The sequence below is a fragment of the Cetorhinus maximus genome, chromosome 7 (assembly GCF_964194155.1).
Source record: "Cetorhinus maximus chromosome 7, sCetMax3.hap1.1, whole genome shotgun sequence".
Taxonomy (NCBI): Eukaryota; Metazoa; Chordata; class Chondrichthyes; order Lamniformes; family Cetorhinidae; genus Cetorhinus; species Cetorhinus maximus.
Window position 1 is genome coordinate 132,833,359 of NC_135885.1, and position 18,772 is coordinate 132,852,130.

At 39.5% G+C, this 18,772-nt stretch overlaps 1 protein-coding gene across 2 annotated transcripts in view; it reads left to right on the forward strand.

The window, feature by feature from the left end:
* mycbp2 (MYC binding protein 2) overlaps positions 1-18,772 on the forward strand; it is a 191,023-nt gene that overhangs the window by 149,631 nt on the left and 22,620 nt on the right. Inside the window, exons 60-69 of one of the 2 annotated variants that reach the window (XM_078545962.1) lie at positions 2,045-2,214; positions 3,895-4,139; positions 8,120-8,287; positions 8,398-8,555; positions 12,031-12,233; positions 12,437-12,586; positions 13,965-14,128; positions 15,970-16,126; positions 17,116-17,343; positions 18,024-18,089. In XM_078545962.1, the coding sequence (XP_078402088.1) occupies positions 2,045-2,214; positions 3,895-4,139; positions 8,120-8,287; positions 8,398-8,555; positions 12,031-12,233; positions 12,437-12,586; positions 13,965-14,128; positions 15,970-16,126; positions 17,116-17,343; positions 18,024-18,089 (1,709 nt within the window). The remainder of the gene's footprint in view (positions 1-2,044; positions 2,215-3,894; positions 4,140-8,119; positions 8,288-8,397; positions 8,556-12,030; positions 12,234-12,436; positions 12,587-13,964; positions 14,129-15,969; positions 16,127-17,115; positions 17,344-18,023; positions 18,090-18,772) is intronic. The other variant, XM_078545963.1, reaches the window with a different exon arrangement.

Genomic DNA, 18,772 nt, shown 5'->3' on the forward strand with positions numbered 1-18,772 from the left:
TCTCCAGTGGGACCCATTGTGCTCCTCAAAACATCTTTACAGCCATTCTCCCTTATGCCCTTACACAAATAATCAATTCTCGCATTGCCTTCTCTCCAGGTCCTTTTACGTTTCTGCAGGGATTTGATCACATTCGTCTGCTTCTCCTCCCTTCAGTTCTTTTGTAGCTCTAAATATTTCACACTTCAGAAGACCAAGTCCTAAATCACCCTGTGAAATGTTATCTTCTTTCTCTCATCCTCGATCTGTTGACTTGTAATCTTTGTCATATATGCCTTTGATGTATTCCTTCTATCTATTCTTTACTCCCTCCAATTCTGTAAGCGGCATACCATCTCTACTATCCGTTCCTCTTTGTGTTTGCCTATCCCTCCTCCCTCAAAGAATTCCTTCATTCCCTCATAGAGAGTGTCCATTCTTCCTTTGGAGGAGGCATTCACTTAATTTCACTTCCCTGTTCTTTCCCCATAAGTCTGTATATTTTTCCCCTTCAAGTATTTATCCAATTCTCTTTTTGAATGTCATGATTGTATCTCTTCCATCAGCCTTTCAGGTAGTACATTCTAAACAACTTGCTGAGTTTATTTTTAAAAATGTTTTTTCTGCAACTCAGGCTCTATTGTCAATCACCTTAATTCTGTCTCTATCTTTCTGAAACTATCTTCAACCACCGAAGCCATACAGGGTCTGCCCCTGGCGCTTTAGGGCGTAGACCACATCCATGGCCGTCACCGTCTTGCGCTTGGCGTGTTCAGTGTAGGTGACCGAGTCCCTGATAACATTTTCCAAGAAAACCTTCAGGACTCCGCGAACCTCCTCGTATATGAGACCGGAGATGCGCTTGACGCCCCCGCAGCAGGCCAGGCGCCAGATGGCCGGCTTCGTGATACCCTGGATATTATCGCGAAGGACTTTACGGTGCCGCTTGGCTCCACCTTTGCCCAGCCCCTTACCACCTTTCCCTCTACCCGACATGATCTACAACCACTGACAGACAAGCCTTAATTCTGTCTCTGGTTACCAATCATTCTGCCACTGGAAGCAGCTCCTCTTCACCCACTCTATTAAAACTATTCTTGATTTAGAACATCTGTCAAATCGTTTAGTAATCTTCTCTGCTCTAAGGGAAATCCCAACTTCTCCAATCTCTCCTCATAACTGAAGCCCTCATCCCTGGTACCATTTTAGTGAATCTCCTCTCACCTTTTTTCAAGGCTTTGTGCCCAGCATTGAACATATTGCTACAACTGAAGCTTAACCACTATTTTAAAAAGAAAAAATTGCATTTATATCGTGCTTTTCACGACCATCAAGGACACCTCAAAGCTTTTTACAGCCAATGAACTGTAATCACTGTTGAGCAAGCTCCCACAAAAAGCAATGTGATAATGACCAAATAATCTGTTTTGATGATGTTGACTGATGGGTAAATACTGGCCACAACACTGGGAACAGCTCCCCTGCTTTTCCTCAAAATTGCGCCATGGAATCTTTTACATCCACCTGAGCAGGCAGATGGAACCTTGGTTTAATGTCTCATCTGAAAGGTGACACCTCCAACAGATGACATCTCCAATAGTGCAGCACTCCCTTAGTACTGCACTGGTTGTCCGCCTTGATTTTTGTGAGAATGACTACCCTGCTTTTGTACTTAATGAAATCAAAGATCCCACGATTTGTTTTAACAGCCTTCCCAACTTGCTCTGCTACCTTCAAAGATTTCTGTACATGCAGCCCCAGGGCTCTCTGTTCCTGCACTGCCTTTAAAATTATATGATTTAGCTCATATTGCTTTTCCTTATTCTTCCAACAAAAATGTATCCCTTCACACATCAATGTTAAATCTTATCTGCCATGTGCCTTGCCCATTTCACCAGTCTGTGTCCTCCTGATGTCTGTTACTATCTGTCTTGTGATTATCACTAATTCTATAGAGATAGTTTAATTGTCATTAAATTTGATATCCAAAGAATATGAAGTTAATCAACTTTTTGTTAGATCTTTAAGAACTGTACTGAAGATTATCTGTTTTCTTTTGCTAAAGGTTGTGGTCGCTATGCTGGAGGACAGGGTTATAATAGCATTGGTCACTTCTGTGGTGGTTGGGCAGGGAACTGTGGTGATGGAGGTGTTGGAGGAAGCACCTGGTATCTTGTATGTGATCGCTGCCGAGAAAAATACCTCCGGGAGAAACAAGCTGCAGCTCGTGAAAAGGTACGTATTCCTCTGGATATGCATTAAAATTAATTCCTATACCTTGTAAAGGCAATCTGAGCAGCACACTGCAGAAAAACATCGCACTGTGTTACTTCAGATTGCATAGCTTGAGTCCTACGTGGATTGATTCTCAATTCAGGGGTGGAATTGTCCTAAATGTTGTTTTTGGTGAGGGATGTTATTGGAGCGTTACGGAACATTGTAAGCCTGTGATTTTCGGGCACTCCTATCTCACTAATTGCACTGTTTCTGAGCAAATTTATGAATGTGTGCGATTTTGTATCTGTCATAATAAATTTAAGAAGCGTTGTGCTCAACAGGTTACTCTTCATATGGCTTAAGATCAATTTCCTAACAGCTACAAATCTTTAAACCTGTCTTAGTTGTGGAAGTGATTTCCCTGCAAGGATATATTCTATAAAGATCTGTCTCTGCTCTGGCTTTCAATATTCGAAGTGGAATGTTTTCTTTCATAGGCATTCAAGTCAGCCCTAGGAAAGCTAGACTTCAGAGTAAAACAATATTGACTTTACCTCAGCAACAGACCTTAAACCCAACCTCACGAGCACTCAGCAGAATTAACAGTATGCATTTTTCCCATGTATTAACTATTCTTTTTTGAGTGAACTTGGCACGTTAACGTCAGTTTATGGTAGATAAAGAACTGGTTTGAGCTTGTGAAATTTCATGTGGGACTCTTGCGAGCAACTGAGAAACAAGACTTTCATTCCATTGGTCAGGGCTACAACTAGCTCCCAGTGGTAAAAGTGTATTGTGCTCCCAAACCAACCCCTTCTCTAATATTCCCATCTAGTTAATCAAAATAATAAATAATAGAATATAACGCCTTCATCACCAGGAGCTTAAATGTTAACCAAAAATGAAAGTATTTACAGTTTGACAGTATTCTATTTAGCTATGAGTGCCAACACAACTAGTGTTAGTCAAAATTCTCCTCAGTAATGTTCAGACAAGAAACACTTGGGACACTTATATGCTGTAAGATCATGCTAACGGTTTAGGAAGTGCCATGCAACTCAAAAGTTAAAAGAATGAATTCCATTAATGATGAACAATTCAAGTTTAGGTGTAATTGGTATATGTTTTGTTGAGAACCCCACTTTGGCACATACAGTAATTTGTCCCAGGAAAAAGAGTGAAGCAACTTAGTACACGTTCTGTAAAACTAAAATGCGCGCTTGGTGTTTGAGCTTATTATCTATTTTTCACAATTTCCTGATGCACTGTATAAATATATGACCAAATTGAAATACTGCATGTGGAAGTGAAGAATGAAGTTGTATTTTTGGTACACTGGTGATTTTATTTCCAAGCACATCATATTTCAGTGCCACGTTGTGGCACTGCAATGAAAATAATCCAAAAGCTAGCACTATCCAAATCATTAGAAGCAGTTTGAAGAAAAGCTAGTGCTGTGCCCTTTATTGCCAATAAATGCTAACTGCTCTTAGGTGAACTCTGCTGTCTGATTTGAAGTATGCACCTGGCAGAACATCAGTTGTTTGGAACCTTTCACTTTCAGATGTAAAATGTAGATGCATCTATTATCATTCTTCTTTAACTTTGATCAGAACCTAAATAAATAAAACACCCAGATTCCTTGGAGAAAATTTGGAGAAAAGGCACTCTATCAATGTTAGTGCTTTTCTTTTTCAGGTTAAACAAGCTAGAAAAAAGCCAGTGCAAGTGAAGACACCACGAGCCTTGCCCTCTATGGAAGCTCATCAAGTGATTAAAGCAAACGCTATGTTCTTGCTCTCGCTGAGCAGTGCAGCAGAACCAAATATTCTTTGTTACCATACCCCAAGGCCTTTTCATTCACATCTTCCAAGTCTGAAAGAGGGCATCTCTGATGAGATACCCAGTAAATATCCATGCCTTTATCTACAGACCCTTGCAAGGTACAGTATAATAGATTTGCTCAGCAATGACAATGGTTTCTATACAGTAAAAATCAGCTAATGGGCAGGATGGTATACTATTGTACAAAAACAAACTAAACCGTTACATTTGTATTACAAAATGACTTGATATAACTTACTATCGTACCAGTTCAGATTAGTTAGTAGCACTTGTGTCCCTGAGTCAGAAATGTGTGTATAAGACATGAGGTGCGTGTGCACAATCTAGGTCAACACTTCAGGACAGTACTGAAGTCAAACTATTTTGTCTGGGGTGAAATGTTAAATTGAAGTGCCATATACCTGTTGAGTTGTGTATTAAAAATGTCATGGTACTAACTAAAGAATGCTTATCTCTCAACTATCATCACCCAAAACAAATTAATTAACCATTTAACTCGCCGTTTGGGGAACTATTCTGGTGAAGAACAGCTTCTATATATCCTTGCATTTGGAAGCTGTAAGGTGATGGGGTGTCCATTTAAATCACGTGAACTGAGCTGCTAAAGTACCTTGCTATTGACCTGCAGCTTTTCTTTTGATTATTTTTATGCCTTTGGCTTTCCTCCTGTTGCAGTATATTGCAGACAAATGTAGCCCCACACCTCTGCCATTTCACCCCGTTGACAGGTTGGTGTTTGGCATTGAGCATCATCCACTGTTGGGCCATCAAAACTGAACCTGAACCAGCAAGTCTGGTCAGGAGGAAATAGAATTTGTTGGAGGTAGGAGAGGAAGAAAGATTACCCTTTTGTATATTGCATTGGCTTCATCATGCAAATTTTAATTTCCCCCTCAGAATCTTTGACACCCCCAACCCTTCACCCTGTCAGATTTCGCAAATAACTTGGTTATATTCACACAAGGCAAAGGAGCAATTTTTCTAAAAGTAAGAAAAACTTTAGAATTTAGTAATACAGTAGTGAAAATAAAATTATTCAAGCAGCACATGGGTGAAAATATACCAGTGCAATAATTCATCTATATTGCTTTGGTAAAGTGTAACCCTAAAATAATGGACTCGTGCAGGGCAGCTCACAGTGCACCCCGTTAAAGGGACTTTTTCCAGTACCCATCAGCTCAAAGAATTTGCAGCATAACTTGCCGGAAGAGTAAGCTAATAATGTGAGGGCAATGAGGGGCACCTTAGTGAATAGTGGGCCAACAGCCTATCCCCTTAACCAATGACCCAGATTTACTGGGGTTTTTGACAGGGAATTGGCAGCATCTGCCATCATTATTCCTTTGAGTCTGACTGCACTTCAGGATTCAGCGCAAGCACAGAAAAATGTAATCCTGAAGTTGTGTCTTTCATTTACTGTTTGGTTAGAGGCTGTGCTGTTTCAGCATCTGACTTGACCACATTTAATGATCCAATCCATTAAACAACGCTACAATCAATTGCACAGCAGGAAAGTTGAAGCTGTTGCTACAAGGAGAGCCAGATCTCTGAGTGAAGCTTTCTTGAAGTCAGCGGCAAGTGCCCTTGCTTTGCCACTGACTGCAAAATCTGGGTCAATAGGATTTAAAGATTGAGTGAAACAGAACTGGCAGAAACGGAGGGTTATTTAGAATTGATGAATTAGAGACAACATAGGTACAGAGAAGGAAAGAAAGATTGGGTTATAAGAGAGAAAAAAAAGACATTGGAAAACTAAAGAAAAGGTTTAAGGTTTTACATTTTTAAAACCTCTGACAGCAATCTATTATGTGCAATTATGATATTCAGTTTAAATTCTTCCCTTTCTGAATCAGAAAGATTGACTGACGTTGCATATTAACAATCAGTACGTTGTTTAAAAGGTATTTGGCACTGTTAAGTTCCAGCTCTAACTTTCCGTGGTGAGTTTAAAGGCGTGTATATCCAACAAGTTCCTAAAAATAACACTGGAGCTACAGGCAGGATGCCATTTGTGCAAAGCATACAGTGGCATTGTGTAAATCGGTGAGCATGGTCTGGCAATTGGCATCTCAACACATATCTTTCAATACCCTAGATTTACTGTTCAATTTCTAGACCAATGACACCGTGCATTGTTAACATGGTTTTTCCAACAAGATCCCAACCAATGTTTTTTTTTCCCAACTGGCCAAAAACAAAGCCTTGGGGAATCCAATTACTTGCAAATATTTCTTTTAGTAGTGCGGAATTTGAGCATTGCTGAAAAAAGGGATGTCAAAGCTTTTCGTCTAGAACTCAGCACACGTCGCAAGAACATCAATAGAAGGGGAAAACAACACTGTATACACTGTATGAGAAGAGAGTGCTGATTGGTTTTCAAGTAGGTTTTCAAGTTCTGATTGGTAGAGGCGTTGCCATGGAGAATGCACCAATTGATGGTGACTGACAGTTAACTGTCAAGCATTGTTTGAAATTTAAATCCAAAACTGGCGGATTGTATCAAACAGCATATTGCAGCCATTGTTTGCAATGAGCAAGGCACAGACCGTACCCAACCAGTCCGTGCTTGCAAAGCTCAAAATAGTGTCCAACATAGATGTGATTCTGCGATCAGACTAAATTTGCCAAATAATTCTGTGTGCTAAGAATTACGCTGATAACCAATTTAAGATTGTCAGCCTGGTTTGCAGTGTGGCACATTTGCATGTACTGGAAGCTACATATGTTAATACACAGGGCCCTGTTCTTTGCAGACAGAGCAATGTACAGACATTGTGCCTGTTTCAGCGAAACAAAATAAGTGACAGCCATTCGCTGACTCATTCCTCAGGACAATGCCTTGACCAATCATGGTCAAGCTGCCTGGTTTAAACTTGAAACAATGCTTGACAGTTAACTGTCAGTCACCATTAATTGGTGCGTTCTCCATGGCAGCGCCTCTACCAATCAGAGTCCACTTGCCAAACAATCAGCGCACACTTCTCATACAGTATACATTGTTGTTTTCCCCTTATTATTAAGGCAAAAAGCTTCGACAGTCTCTTTTTTTTTCAGCAGTACTCAAATATTTCTTTCTTAAATGTGTAATGAAATACTTGTTCAGTAAAGATCTGATTTCCTTTGATATTGAGCTCAGTTGTTCGCTATCAACTTGGAGTGGGAGTACTGGCAGCAGAAAATTGGTGGAATTATGGCCAGCATCCCATACCATCGCCTTGCTCCTGAATGGATTCCCACCTTTACCTGGAAAATCCATCTTGTGCTGTGCCTTCCCACTTGAACTAAATTCATTTCATTTGAATTCAATTAAGACTCTCCTGAGTAAATTTGTCCCTACCTTAGTTCACGTACAAGAAGTACCTTTAACGAAAATAGGTTGTACTTGGTGGATTGAGATGGGGAAACAAATTACAAGGTTTCCAGGTGTGATGGCAAGATGTTGGAGACCAGCAGCCAGGAGGAATGGATCAGTAACAAGGAGAAACCTGATGCAAGGTAAACATACCTGCCTAAGTAATCGGCTAGTTTAGAAGACTGTGGCAGGAGGTTTGCCTCACAGCAGCTAATCAAAACAAAAGGCCAACTTCTGAAAGATAAAAAATAGATATTATTAGTTACTGACAACAGAATTGGAATGGCACTCTAGCTGTTTCAGCAGATATGCACCCCTGGAGAAAGTCACTAAATGATTTCTCTCCACCCAGCTCAGTAGCCCAAAGAGACTGAGGTCTATTGCCTTGCTGGTTAAGAGCATCTCGGCACACACCAGAGATAAAACCTAGGACCTTGCTGGCCTGCATGATTCAGAACCACACCAAATCCTCAATTTTTCCACCATAACATTGATCTTTTTGTTTGCATTTTTTAAATAAGGAAATTCCGATTCAGAGAATTGATTAGGATTGAGTTTCATTCGTGAAATCACATTGATTTTTAAAATATTAAACCATCTTTCCTTGCAATCCTCTTTTCTAATTTGGTTTGACATACATAGACTTTTGAATAGGTATTACCTGGTGGAAAACTTTTGCTGCTACAACTTAATTGTGATGCATAATTGTGAAACTCTGCTTAATAGACAGCATTCAGAGAACTTTACCAGCTACCATGATGATCACCTGTTCCAAGATGAAATGAGATACCTTCGTTCCACCTCTGTACCGGCGCCATACATATCCGTCACACCAGATGCCTGCCCTCATGTATTTGATGAGCCAGAAACCAACCTGAAATCAATGCCTCCTAGGTACTTCCATAACACAATTGTTTATTGATAGCATGTAATATTAGAGACGGAAGCTAATAACCCCTTTTTTAACGAGCCTGTATAATGGTGCATTGTATCTGTTTTTACAGTCTTGAAACAAGCCCTATAATGGAAAATGATACAACAAAACGTAGTGTCTTCCAACGTTCATACTCAGTTGTTGCTTCAGAATATGACAAACAGCACTCTACATCACCTGCCCGTGTGAAGGCTATTCCCAGGCGAAGAGTTAACAGTGGTGATGCAGGTGAGAAGTTTCACTGGCTACGATTGTGATGACGTATAACATTGTTTTCTCCAATATTTTAATTTTATTTCTTTTTTTGAGTCTCAAAAACACACAAAGTCATATCAAACCACAGTGTGGCTATTAACATCTTAGAGACAAGCTAACATCCACAATATGAAATAAAAACAGGAAACGCTGCAAATACTCAGTTTATGGAAGCATCTGTGGAGAGAGACAAAGTTAATGTTTCAGGCCTATAAGCTTTCATCAGAACTGGGAAAAGTAAAAAAATGTAACAGGTTTTGAGCAAGGGCTGGGTGGGACAAGGACAAAAGGAAGGTCTGTGATAGGATGGAGGACAGGAGAGATTGAATGACTAAAGAGTTTGTCTTCCAGGGCTAAAGAGAATGATGCTAGGGCAAGAAAAGAAACAAAAGTTGTGCCTAGAGTAGTATGTTATTACTACTGCAAGCAAAAAATAAGAAAAACGGAAACATGCGAAGTAAAGGAAACAAAATGGGCATCAAGATTATGGTCTGAAATAGTTGAACTCAGTGTTGAGTCCTGAAGGCTGTAAAGTACCTGATCGAAAGATATGGTTCTGTTCCTCAAGCTTGCATTGGGCTTCACTGGAACAGAGCAATAGGCAGAGGACAGAAATGTAAGCATGAGAGCAAGGTGACAAATTAAAATGGCAGGCCACCAGAAGCTCAGAGTCATGCTTGCAGACTGAGATGAGGTGTACAGCAAAGCAGTCACCCAACCTGTGTTTGGTTTCCCCAGTGCAGAGGTGGCTGCCTTGTGTGCAGAGAATACTGTCTACTAAATTGAAAGTGCATGTAAATCTCTGATTCACCTTTAAATAGTGTTTGAGACCTTGGATGGTGAGGAAAGTGAAGTTAGGGCAGGTGTTACATCACCACAATCTGAAAAGCAATTATTGACTCGATTTGGTGCCAAAATAATAATAGTGCTTGCTGTTATTGATGTGCAAACGCCACAGCAATTTTAGGCAAGGGTAGATGCAGAAAAATTGAAAACTGGTGTCAGAAATGTGCTGCTGTGCTTCAATTGCATCCATGTGAAGACATTGTACTTGCATGATAGGTACAAACCAAACTCACCAGAAAAAGTTAAGTCTTGTCTATTTCAGTCTAAGTACCCTTTTAACAATGTGATGTGTTAAATACAGCCAGTCAACACCGCTGGCAGTGAAAATTAACCATTACAACTGTGAAGACTCATTATGTTAGGTTTCAATTATTGTTGGAGATTTTTGTTTGTTGTTTCTCCCTGATTTCTCAAAGCCATCTGTCTTATAGCCTCTTTCTGTACCTGATTTGACACTGAATTCATCAAAATAACTACATTTCTTTCTTAGCCCTTGCTCTGTTAATTTCACAGTCCTTCAATCTGATTGGTCAAGGAACTATACAGTTGCTTGCTCTATTCAATCAATTTTCCGTCTTGCCCTTCCAGCAACTTGCAGGGATTAAATGGGTATGGGAAACTCAAAAGAATAGTGGGTGCCAGTCGCTGACCCATTGGAACAAATCTGGGTTGTTGTATGTAATTGCTTTTGTAGGGATACTGTAGAAAATTATGATGTCTTTTGGCCTTAAAGATGGGATCATCAAGCAATTCTTTGCTAGTGGTTTAACCAGAATACTTAACCTGTGGGTTCAAATTGTAGAAATGCATAAGTAACTACCCTTCCCTGCTGAATTTCTTTTTGTAGTTTCCCTTCTCCCTCAGTACGAGAATTTCTTTTTTGATTCTTTGTGTCTCTTTCACAGCTGCTTCTGAAGAAAAGTTGGGCTGTTCTTGAATTTGGAAGGCATAAGCATGGCTAGCATAATTTGAACTCTCTGGTGTGTTTCAATTGATGCACAACTATTTCAGGCTGGTCTAATATGCTTAAGGCAGAACCCCCTTTTATGACCTGTTCTTAATTTATAAAAAAAAAATTCTATGAATTGGTCTACTTTTTAAATTGGGAGTACATCTTAAAAGTAAAAGTCAGATTAACCCAACCAATTTGATTATGTAACCACATTTCTAACATCTCTGTAACCTCCCGATCTATGTAATCTTCCTCCAGCCCCACAGCCCTCTGAAATATATGTACTCATCCAATTCTGGCCTCTTGAGCATCCCTGATTTTAATCACTCCATTTTTGGCTGCGCCTTCAGCTGCCTAGGCCCTAAACCCCACCCAACCCAGCACACATACCTCTCTGCTTCTCCTCTATCTCCTCAAAACCCACCTCTTTGACCAAGCTTTTGGTCATCTCGCCTAATGTCTCCTTATGTGGCTCAATGTCATATTTATAATGTTTATGTGCTTTGGATTACATTAAAGGTTATGTAAATATAAGTTGTATCTTAGCCCTACATAGATTGGAGAAAGGATTCACTATTATTCATCTTCAGTAACTTGTTTGGGTCGCTGTATGTGACAGTCAACATTTTTAATGTTATGAGCTCAGACAAATTTATTCATTCTTTATCTCATGCATGTGGAAATCAAAAATTGCAATTGTCAAAATCAAAAAGCTCATTTAAATGTGCTAAAGGTTTTACCAAAAGCTGCATGACAATAGGACGAAAAAGAAATGTGAAGAATAAGTGCTATTAATATTCATAAATTGCAGTTTCCATGTTATCTTTCTGTGTCACCTCTCAGGGATCATTGCTGTGTTAGGCTAGTGGATTCCGCTTTTGGTGCAGAGAGTAGTAAGTCGACTAAAAGCTGACACTGGAGCTAGTATCAAGAACAAAAGAGAATGCTGCAATATCAGGAAGCAGTCAAGCAGCAAAGAGCTGCAAGAAGAGTGGAATACAGGAGAGATTTTTTTTTTAAACAGCCTTCAGTCAAGCAAGACGACCTACTGAAATAGAGTAGCATCAAGTGTTCAGTATTTCTTTATTACTCAAAATTGTGCTGTATTGTTGAAAATAGATGAAACCGATTGTAACAGATTCAATAGGAGGTTTCAAAGGAAAATAGAGCACACACTGGGCTAATTTGTACGGTTACAGGGAGAAGACTGACATGTAGGACTAAATTGGGCAGCTCTTTCAAAGAGCTGTCATAGTTATAATGTTTCCACGGTCCTGTATGTTCACCTAATGGAAAATAAAGCAGCTTAATAATTGTCATGAGGTAAGTTTGTGCATTTCCATGTAAGCTGCCAGTTAGAACCTTCAATTCTGATAGATTGTCCCAAACGTCCTGCTTAAATTTGCAGATATATGGAGCACCTGTCTATTTGCTACTTGAAAATGGATGCGCTATCAACTACAGCTGACAGGGTGTGGTGAATCTCCAAAACTGTTACTTCTGTTGGAATGGATGGAGGGAGCCTCTCCCAATCAGGGATTATACATGTGATTCAGTAAAACAAACAATATGTGATAGAGCTTTTAACTTTTATTGTCACAACTTTTCATTTATCTTCAAATGTTTTAGCTATTAAATGTTCTTATTTAGCAGAAGTGGGATCATCTCTTCTTCGGCATCCATCCCCTGAGCTGTCTCGCCTGATTTCGGCTCACAGTTCACTGCCCAAAGGAGAACGAAATTTCCAGTGGCCTGTCCTAGCATTCATCATACAGCACCATGATCTGGAAGGATTGGAAATGGCGATGAGACATGCTCTAAGGAAATCTGCTTGCAGAGTGTATGCAATGGAGGTCAGTACAATAATCAATGTGTATATTTTTTAGCAGCCAAAATATCTGCCTGGTGTTTATGCATTCAGTAGATAAAAATTTGAGAATGAACTACATTTATGATTAAGGCATTGAACTGGCTCTTTTTAATTTAATAAAGAGTTTTGAAATTTTGATGAACGAGTAAAGTTTATAAGTTTGGTGGCTGTTTTCAATTTAAACAGGCCTTCAACTGGCTCTTGTGCAGTGTAATTCAGACAACTGCTCTCCATGATATTCTCTGGCATTTTGTGGCATCGCTGACTCCTGCTCCGTTGGAATCTGAGGATGAAGAAGTTGATGATAACAAGGTGAACAAAGAGAATATAGAACAGGTTGGTTAAATGTTGCAGTCCCTTCGAATACTTGCCTCATCCTAAAGGAAATGATATTTGGGCTATCTGCATTATTAAACCGAGATGGTAAATTAAGAAATTAGACACGTTAGTATAGGCTTTTTGATGTTGGATGTTGGTGCATCTGGAATAAAGCAGAATTTTGGGCAGGAGGGAGCAAGAATGTGCCCAAAGAAATTGCTGCATTTTTGGCCTTTTGTGCATCTCTTAATGGAAATGCCTGCCCACAAATGGACATGGGAATGCAAGTGATGCCTTCCAGTCACTTCTCAAGGTGCCTGCTTTGGGTTCACCACTGGCGGGCTGTTTTGGGTTCCAAACAAAGAGCTTTCCTGTATAAAGCAAGTGTCGTTCATTGCCTAAATACTGTAAAGGGTTTTCACTGAGGCCTGTAAATGTGTTTTTTTTTGTGAGTATGTCTGTTCTACTCAAGTTGGTGTATCCTTGTTATATTTACAAAATGCTATCAACATCCTATTTGAGTCCTACCAGTATCTTCTATCATAAAGCTTTTCCCCTATGTGCCTCTTTGTGCTCTAATATGAGTTTTTAATTGTGCACTTATCTAGGTGATTCTCCCCCCCTCCCCGGCCTCCTGCCTGACATCAGTAATGGAGATGGTAGTCTTAGCCAGCGGGCAAGATTTTAAATCCTGTATTCTCTCTTCAGTTCCTGTCTCCTTTACGTTCCTGGATAAGGTGTAGTGCATCTCCAGTGGGCAATTACCATTAATGTGTAAATTAACTGACACTGGGAAACAGATGAGGGTCAGCAGCATATATATTATGCAGGCAAAAGTGCCCTCCCACCTTAGCTCCACCCATGTAAAGGCCTAGTGGAAAGCCTGCACTATTTTGTCTACTGCCATATGTTTTGATTACTGTGATCATTAGATCCTGTAGTCAAGTCAAAAAATAATTAAGGTCTATCTACAGTTAACATTATGGATAATTAACCATACACACCCTCCTGGCACATGTCTTTATTTGGTAACTGGGAAAATGGCTAATGTACAGTGACAGCATGATTTATTTCAGTCAGTGAAGCATATGTGGTAGAGTGCAGGGCTTTCTATGCACTATCATTGTGATTCCACTTATTACAACTGATACTCAACTCCACTCAACTACTACAATTATGATGCCTTTTATCACCAATTGCACTGATAACATGACCACCTCCATCTGCAATCTTATATATGGATCCTCTATCCCTGTAGAACTTTCACCTGCATTGAACACTTCATTCAAATCCTTCCCTTCCAAGGATATGATGATGCAAATATTATGAACAAAGTTGCTAAATTTGCAAGAGTCTTCAATGAAGGAGTCACTAATTGCCTTTTTTTGATGTAAAGCAGGAAAGAGACACTGGAGTGTGTGAGCACCCACTGTCTGACATCGTGATTGCTGGAGAAGCAGCTCATCCTTTACCCGAAACTTTCCACCGCCTGCTGCAAACTATTTCAGACCTGATGATGTCACTCCCCAGTGGCAGTTCACTGCAGCAGATGGCTCTGCGGTAGGTTGTTTCTCTTATATAAGCAGATAGAATAAATCCTACATACTGCAAAGTTATGAAGGGAGTGACATTGGATTATAAAATTTCAGCCTTCCAGGGATGGGATAGTAGTGGAGCAGTGATCAAGTTGGCAACATTTCATTAACCTACCAAAATTTTCTGGTTCTATGTTTCGAAGCACATACTTCAGTTTGTCTTTTGAGTATGCATTGAAGTTTACTTTGCTGTAAAATAGCTTCCTAAGCTGCATCAATAGGAAATTGTGAATAATTTTCATATGACTTGATAACCAATGATAACGACTAGATCTTGAGAAATAGTTGCCCATCCAGTGTACCTTTAAGAATAACATCCTTAAAGGAATGCTTCTCATTAAATCTTGTAATTTGTCTTACCTGCAAATATTCTGAGGATAAATTTCCATCATTGTACTTCATGGGACTATAGGTGACATAATGAAAAGTCTTGCCGAGCAGAAGGCCTTTGGTTAGATCTATGATCTTTGAGTTAGAACGCATTAGTTTGCACAGTGGTGGAAGTGCAACTGTTGGCCTCAGCTGTGCAGGCTGTGGAAGAGAAAATGAGCCAATATTCCATTCCTGTTTGCTGTCCAGTGAAAATTGCCAGAAAGTGCATGTGCATGTATAGGGACAGAGTTGAGCTTGACTTTGCGCTCTCTCAGTTGAATTACTTATCTGACAGTATGTCTGAAATAGCCGTTTGGGTGAGATACCATAGGGCTACTGACAACCATGGAATTGTGCACAGCTTCAAGAAGGATAGGGCCAAGGAGCTTTTCGAAAGAAAAAACTTGATTTGAAGAAAATTAATTTGTGATGGCTATCCATCTAATTGAGATTGCTAAAAAAAAATCTTAAGTTTTGAAGTCAATGGAATCACAGATCACTGGAGTCAATTAAGTAAACACATTTAATGTTTTGGCACTAACTTTGGGAATGTCACAAAGATGAGTGTTTGAGGCTTACTTTTGGATTGAAATTTCAGAAATTTGTAATTTTCATTTTTGGCCAGTTTTTTAATTGCTTTATGTAGATGTACAAGCTCTTATTTCCCACTCCAAAAAAAATGGGAAATTATGGAAAAAAAACTTTATTAAGCTAAGCAGCTGAAATGAGACATGATCTGAACATTTTATAAATAGAATTACACAGATTCAATTGCTGCTTGAGTTTTTTTATTTTACTTTTGTTAAGTATGTGTATGCAAGTATCTGTTCCAGGTGCTAGAAAGCTGAAACAAAAACTGAAAATGCTGGAGGTGGTCAGTCAGCATCTGTGCATTAGAGGCAAGTTAGCAGTTTGGTGTGGACCCATTTTCAAAACCGTTCGTGCTTGGGAAATGGTTATGTGTTTGAACCTTTTAACTTCTCTTCATAGATGCTGGATGGTCCATTTTGCATATCCAACTTTTTTCTGTTTTTGTTTTAGAAGCCTATGTCTCTTAGGACAGCTCTTTAAAAGAGCCAGCACAGCCATAATGGACTGAATGGCCCATATTTGTGTTACATGTTTGCTTAGATTAGTGGTTCCAGACTGCATGATTTTGTAATGTAATATAGTTGCACAATTTGTTATATATTCTTTAGAAATTGTAATATGTGCACCCACTTAACATGATCAAATGTGATGTTAAATGTTTGAAGGTTGCTTCATGATGGGTAGACAGTACCATCTGAGTGCAGGAGTCAAATCCTTGACCCTCTATAAATTACTTCCTTTCACTTTGCTCTTCTTCCTCCCCCACCGCTCCATGAGTCCCCAATATGGTATCAGCCTTCAAATCACAAACATCTCTTTATTAATGTTTGGTTTTGTAATTAGATGCTGGAGTCTGAAATTCAAACAGTCTGATCATCAGTTCCTTCATCAGAGCAACGTTTTCCACCACATCAACAATATTCTTTCTAAATCTGATGATGGAGATAGTGAAGAAAGCTTTAACATCAGTGTTCAGTCTGGTTATGAAGCCTTGAATCAGGTAAAGTTCATTTTTGTGTTTACACAATATTTGCTCAATAGCTACAAGATGAAATGAGGCTTCTGGGGTTGCAGTCTGATTATCTTCTAATCACACAGTGGACCCCAGTATAGGATTTCCCCCTCACTGCTTGGTACCAGAAATTGTTTAGTGCAGTGTTGCAGTCACCTACTTGAGTAGCAGACTGTTGCTGAGCCCCGCCCTTTCCTCACCTGACGTATATTCTAAAACTGGATAACAATTGGGAGGTTATTTTCTCTTCCTGAAACTGCTGGGCATTGAGGCCAGGTACACACCTGAAATCAGCCACCACAACATTGATGGATGCTCGATTTAATTCAAGGCCGGTCTTACCTGCAGTGCAGCTGCATACTGGATAAATATGTTGAACCAGTGGAGGAAACTTTACAGCTATTTTTCCACATGTGGTTATAATTAATTTGATACATTCCTCCTTCATTCAAATGCAGCCCAAACCTTTAAATACTCTGTACAAGATTAAACAATTAAGACATATGTGATGATTTCTTTTTCTACACTTAAGTCCCGTGTAACATCTCAATATATCAGCTATTTCATTTAAACTGAGATTGGCTTCCACAATGAGTTTCGCACAAAGTATGCATTGGGAAGATCAAATGACTGCCACGACCCCTGTAAGATTTCAAATTCCCAGAGGTACTCCGTCCTGATGTAGCTTTTTTTGTTCATTTGGTTGATGAACTGTTCATTTCTTTGCGGAGATTGAATGCTTTTTAACGTATGAGGAAGACAATACCTAGGTTAGGTAATATAGTATATTTGTATTGGCAACTTGTTTCATACACTGATCCTTCATTTTTTCGCATCTTCCCTGTCGCCCTCCATGTGACCTTGTCAAACAAAGTTGGTGCATTTTAGCTACACGACTTGAAGCTGATTGTTATTCTTGTTGCATGTTATGCCCCATAGAAGGAAAAATTATCTGTTTGCTTTTCCCCCTTTCACAGCAAGAGCTTTGTACAGTAACATGCTTGAGAGACCTCACCGGGATTGTAGATATTAAGACATCCAGTAGACCAGCTATGATTGGTAGCCTGACAGATGGGTCCACAGAAACCTTCTGGGAGTCGGGAGATGAAGACAAGAATAAAACCAAGAGCATAACTATAAATTGCATTAAAGGAATTTGTGCTCGTTATGTATCTGTTCACGTGGACAACTCTCGAGACTTGGGGGTAAGAATTACAAATGTTTGTCTTTGGTTTAAAGTTCTATCTTCTCAATACTTAGTGCTACTCCAAATAAAGGATTTCTACAGGCAAGCTCATGAACTAAAATGGCAATTTGCGCATGAATTATAAGGGATTGTAGGTCTTGGGTAAACAAAAGACCCAGCACAGAGATATATATACAGCAGAATTAGTACCCTCTGTGTTTTCAGGTCTCTTTCAGCACAACAGGAGGCCATTCTGCCCATTACACCTGTGCCAGCTCTCTGAAGGAGCTATCAGTCGCACTTCCTCTTTCGCCATAGGTCTGCATTTTCTTTCCTTTTAAGTATAGATATAATTACCTTTTGTAAGTTACTATCGATCTGCTTTCACCAGCTGGCAGTGCATTCCAGATCACAACTCACTGAGGGGGAAAGAAACTCTCATGTTCCACCTGCCACCAACCCCAGCTTTTTGCTAATTATTTTAAGCTTAACTTTTGCATCTTTTAATTTAAAACAAATTTAGCAGTTTGCTTTAGTAACCTTTGTGGAAAGATCTGATGAAAAGCTTAAACTGTAGGCGATGGAAGGTTGGGGCAGAAGTTCGTAGTTAGAATTCATAAATTATGATGCATGTGCTTGTTAAGTGAAGTGTTGATATCATATGTTTACTCTAGAAATGCACTTTATCCCTCAATACAGAACAAGGTATCTTCAATGACTTTCTTTTCTGGAAAAACAACCGAAGACCTAAGCAGAATTAAACAAGTAAGAATTTGAAGAAATTGTTCTTCTTGGAAGCAAAGCTTTTTTCATTACAGTATGTTTTATTCTCTCCCCTTCCCCTTGTTGTATGAACCATGCCATTGTAAATGTTCTTTAATTTCTTTTCCGCAAGCAATCTTAAATTGCTTATGCTTCATAGCCATTCTTCAGTACCTTGGTTCATTCAGCCAATTTTTAAAAAATTAATTCATGGGATGTGGGCATCACTGGCTAGGCCAACATTTATTGCCCGTTGAGAAGGTGGTGGTGAGCCTTGTTGAACCACTGCAGTCCATGTGGTGTAGGTTAGTCAACCACATTGACAGCAGATTAAAGGACATTAGTGAACCAGATGGGTTTTCATGGCAATCGACAAAGGTTTCATGGTCGTCATTAGACTTTTTTAATTCCAGGTTTTTATTGAATTCAAATTCCACCACAGCAGATGGTGGAATTTGAACCCAGGCCCCCAGAGCATTACCCTGGGTCTCTGGATTACTAGCCCAGTGACAATACCACTATGCCACTACCTCTCCCTTAGCTAATACAGTAATATAGTCAAAAGTACCAGGGCCAAATCTGTGGTGAAAACAGGTATTGATGCTACAGAAATGCTTGTAGATCCATTTGATTCCCATGACAGACAGTAAAGAGATGTTGAGTTGAAGGGGAGGGATTTCTTGATG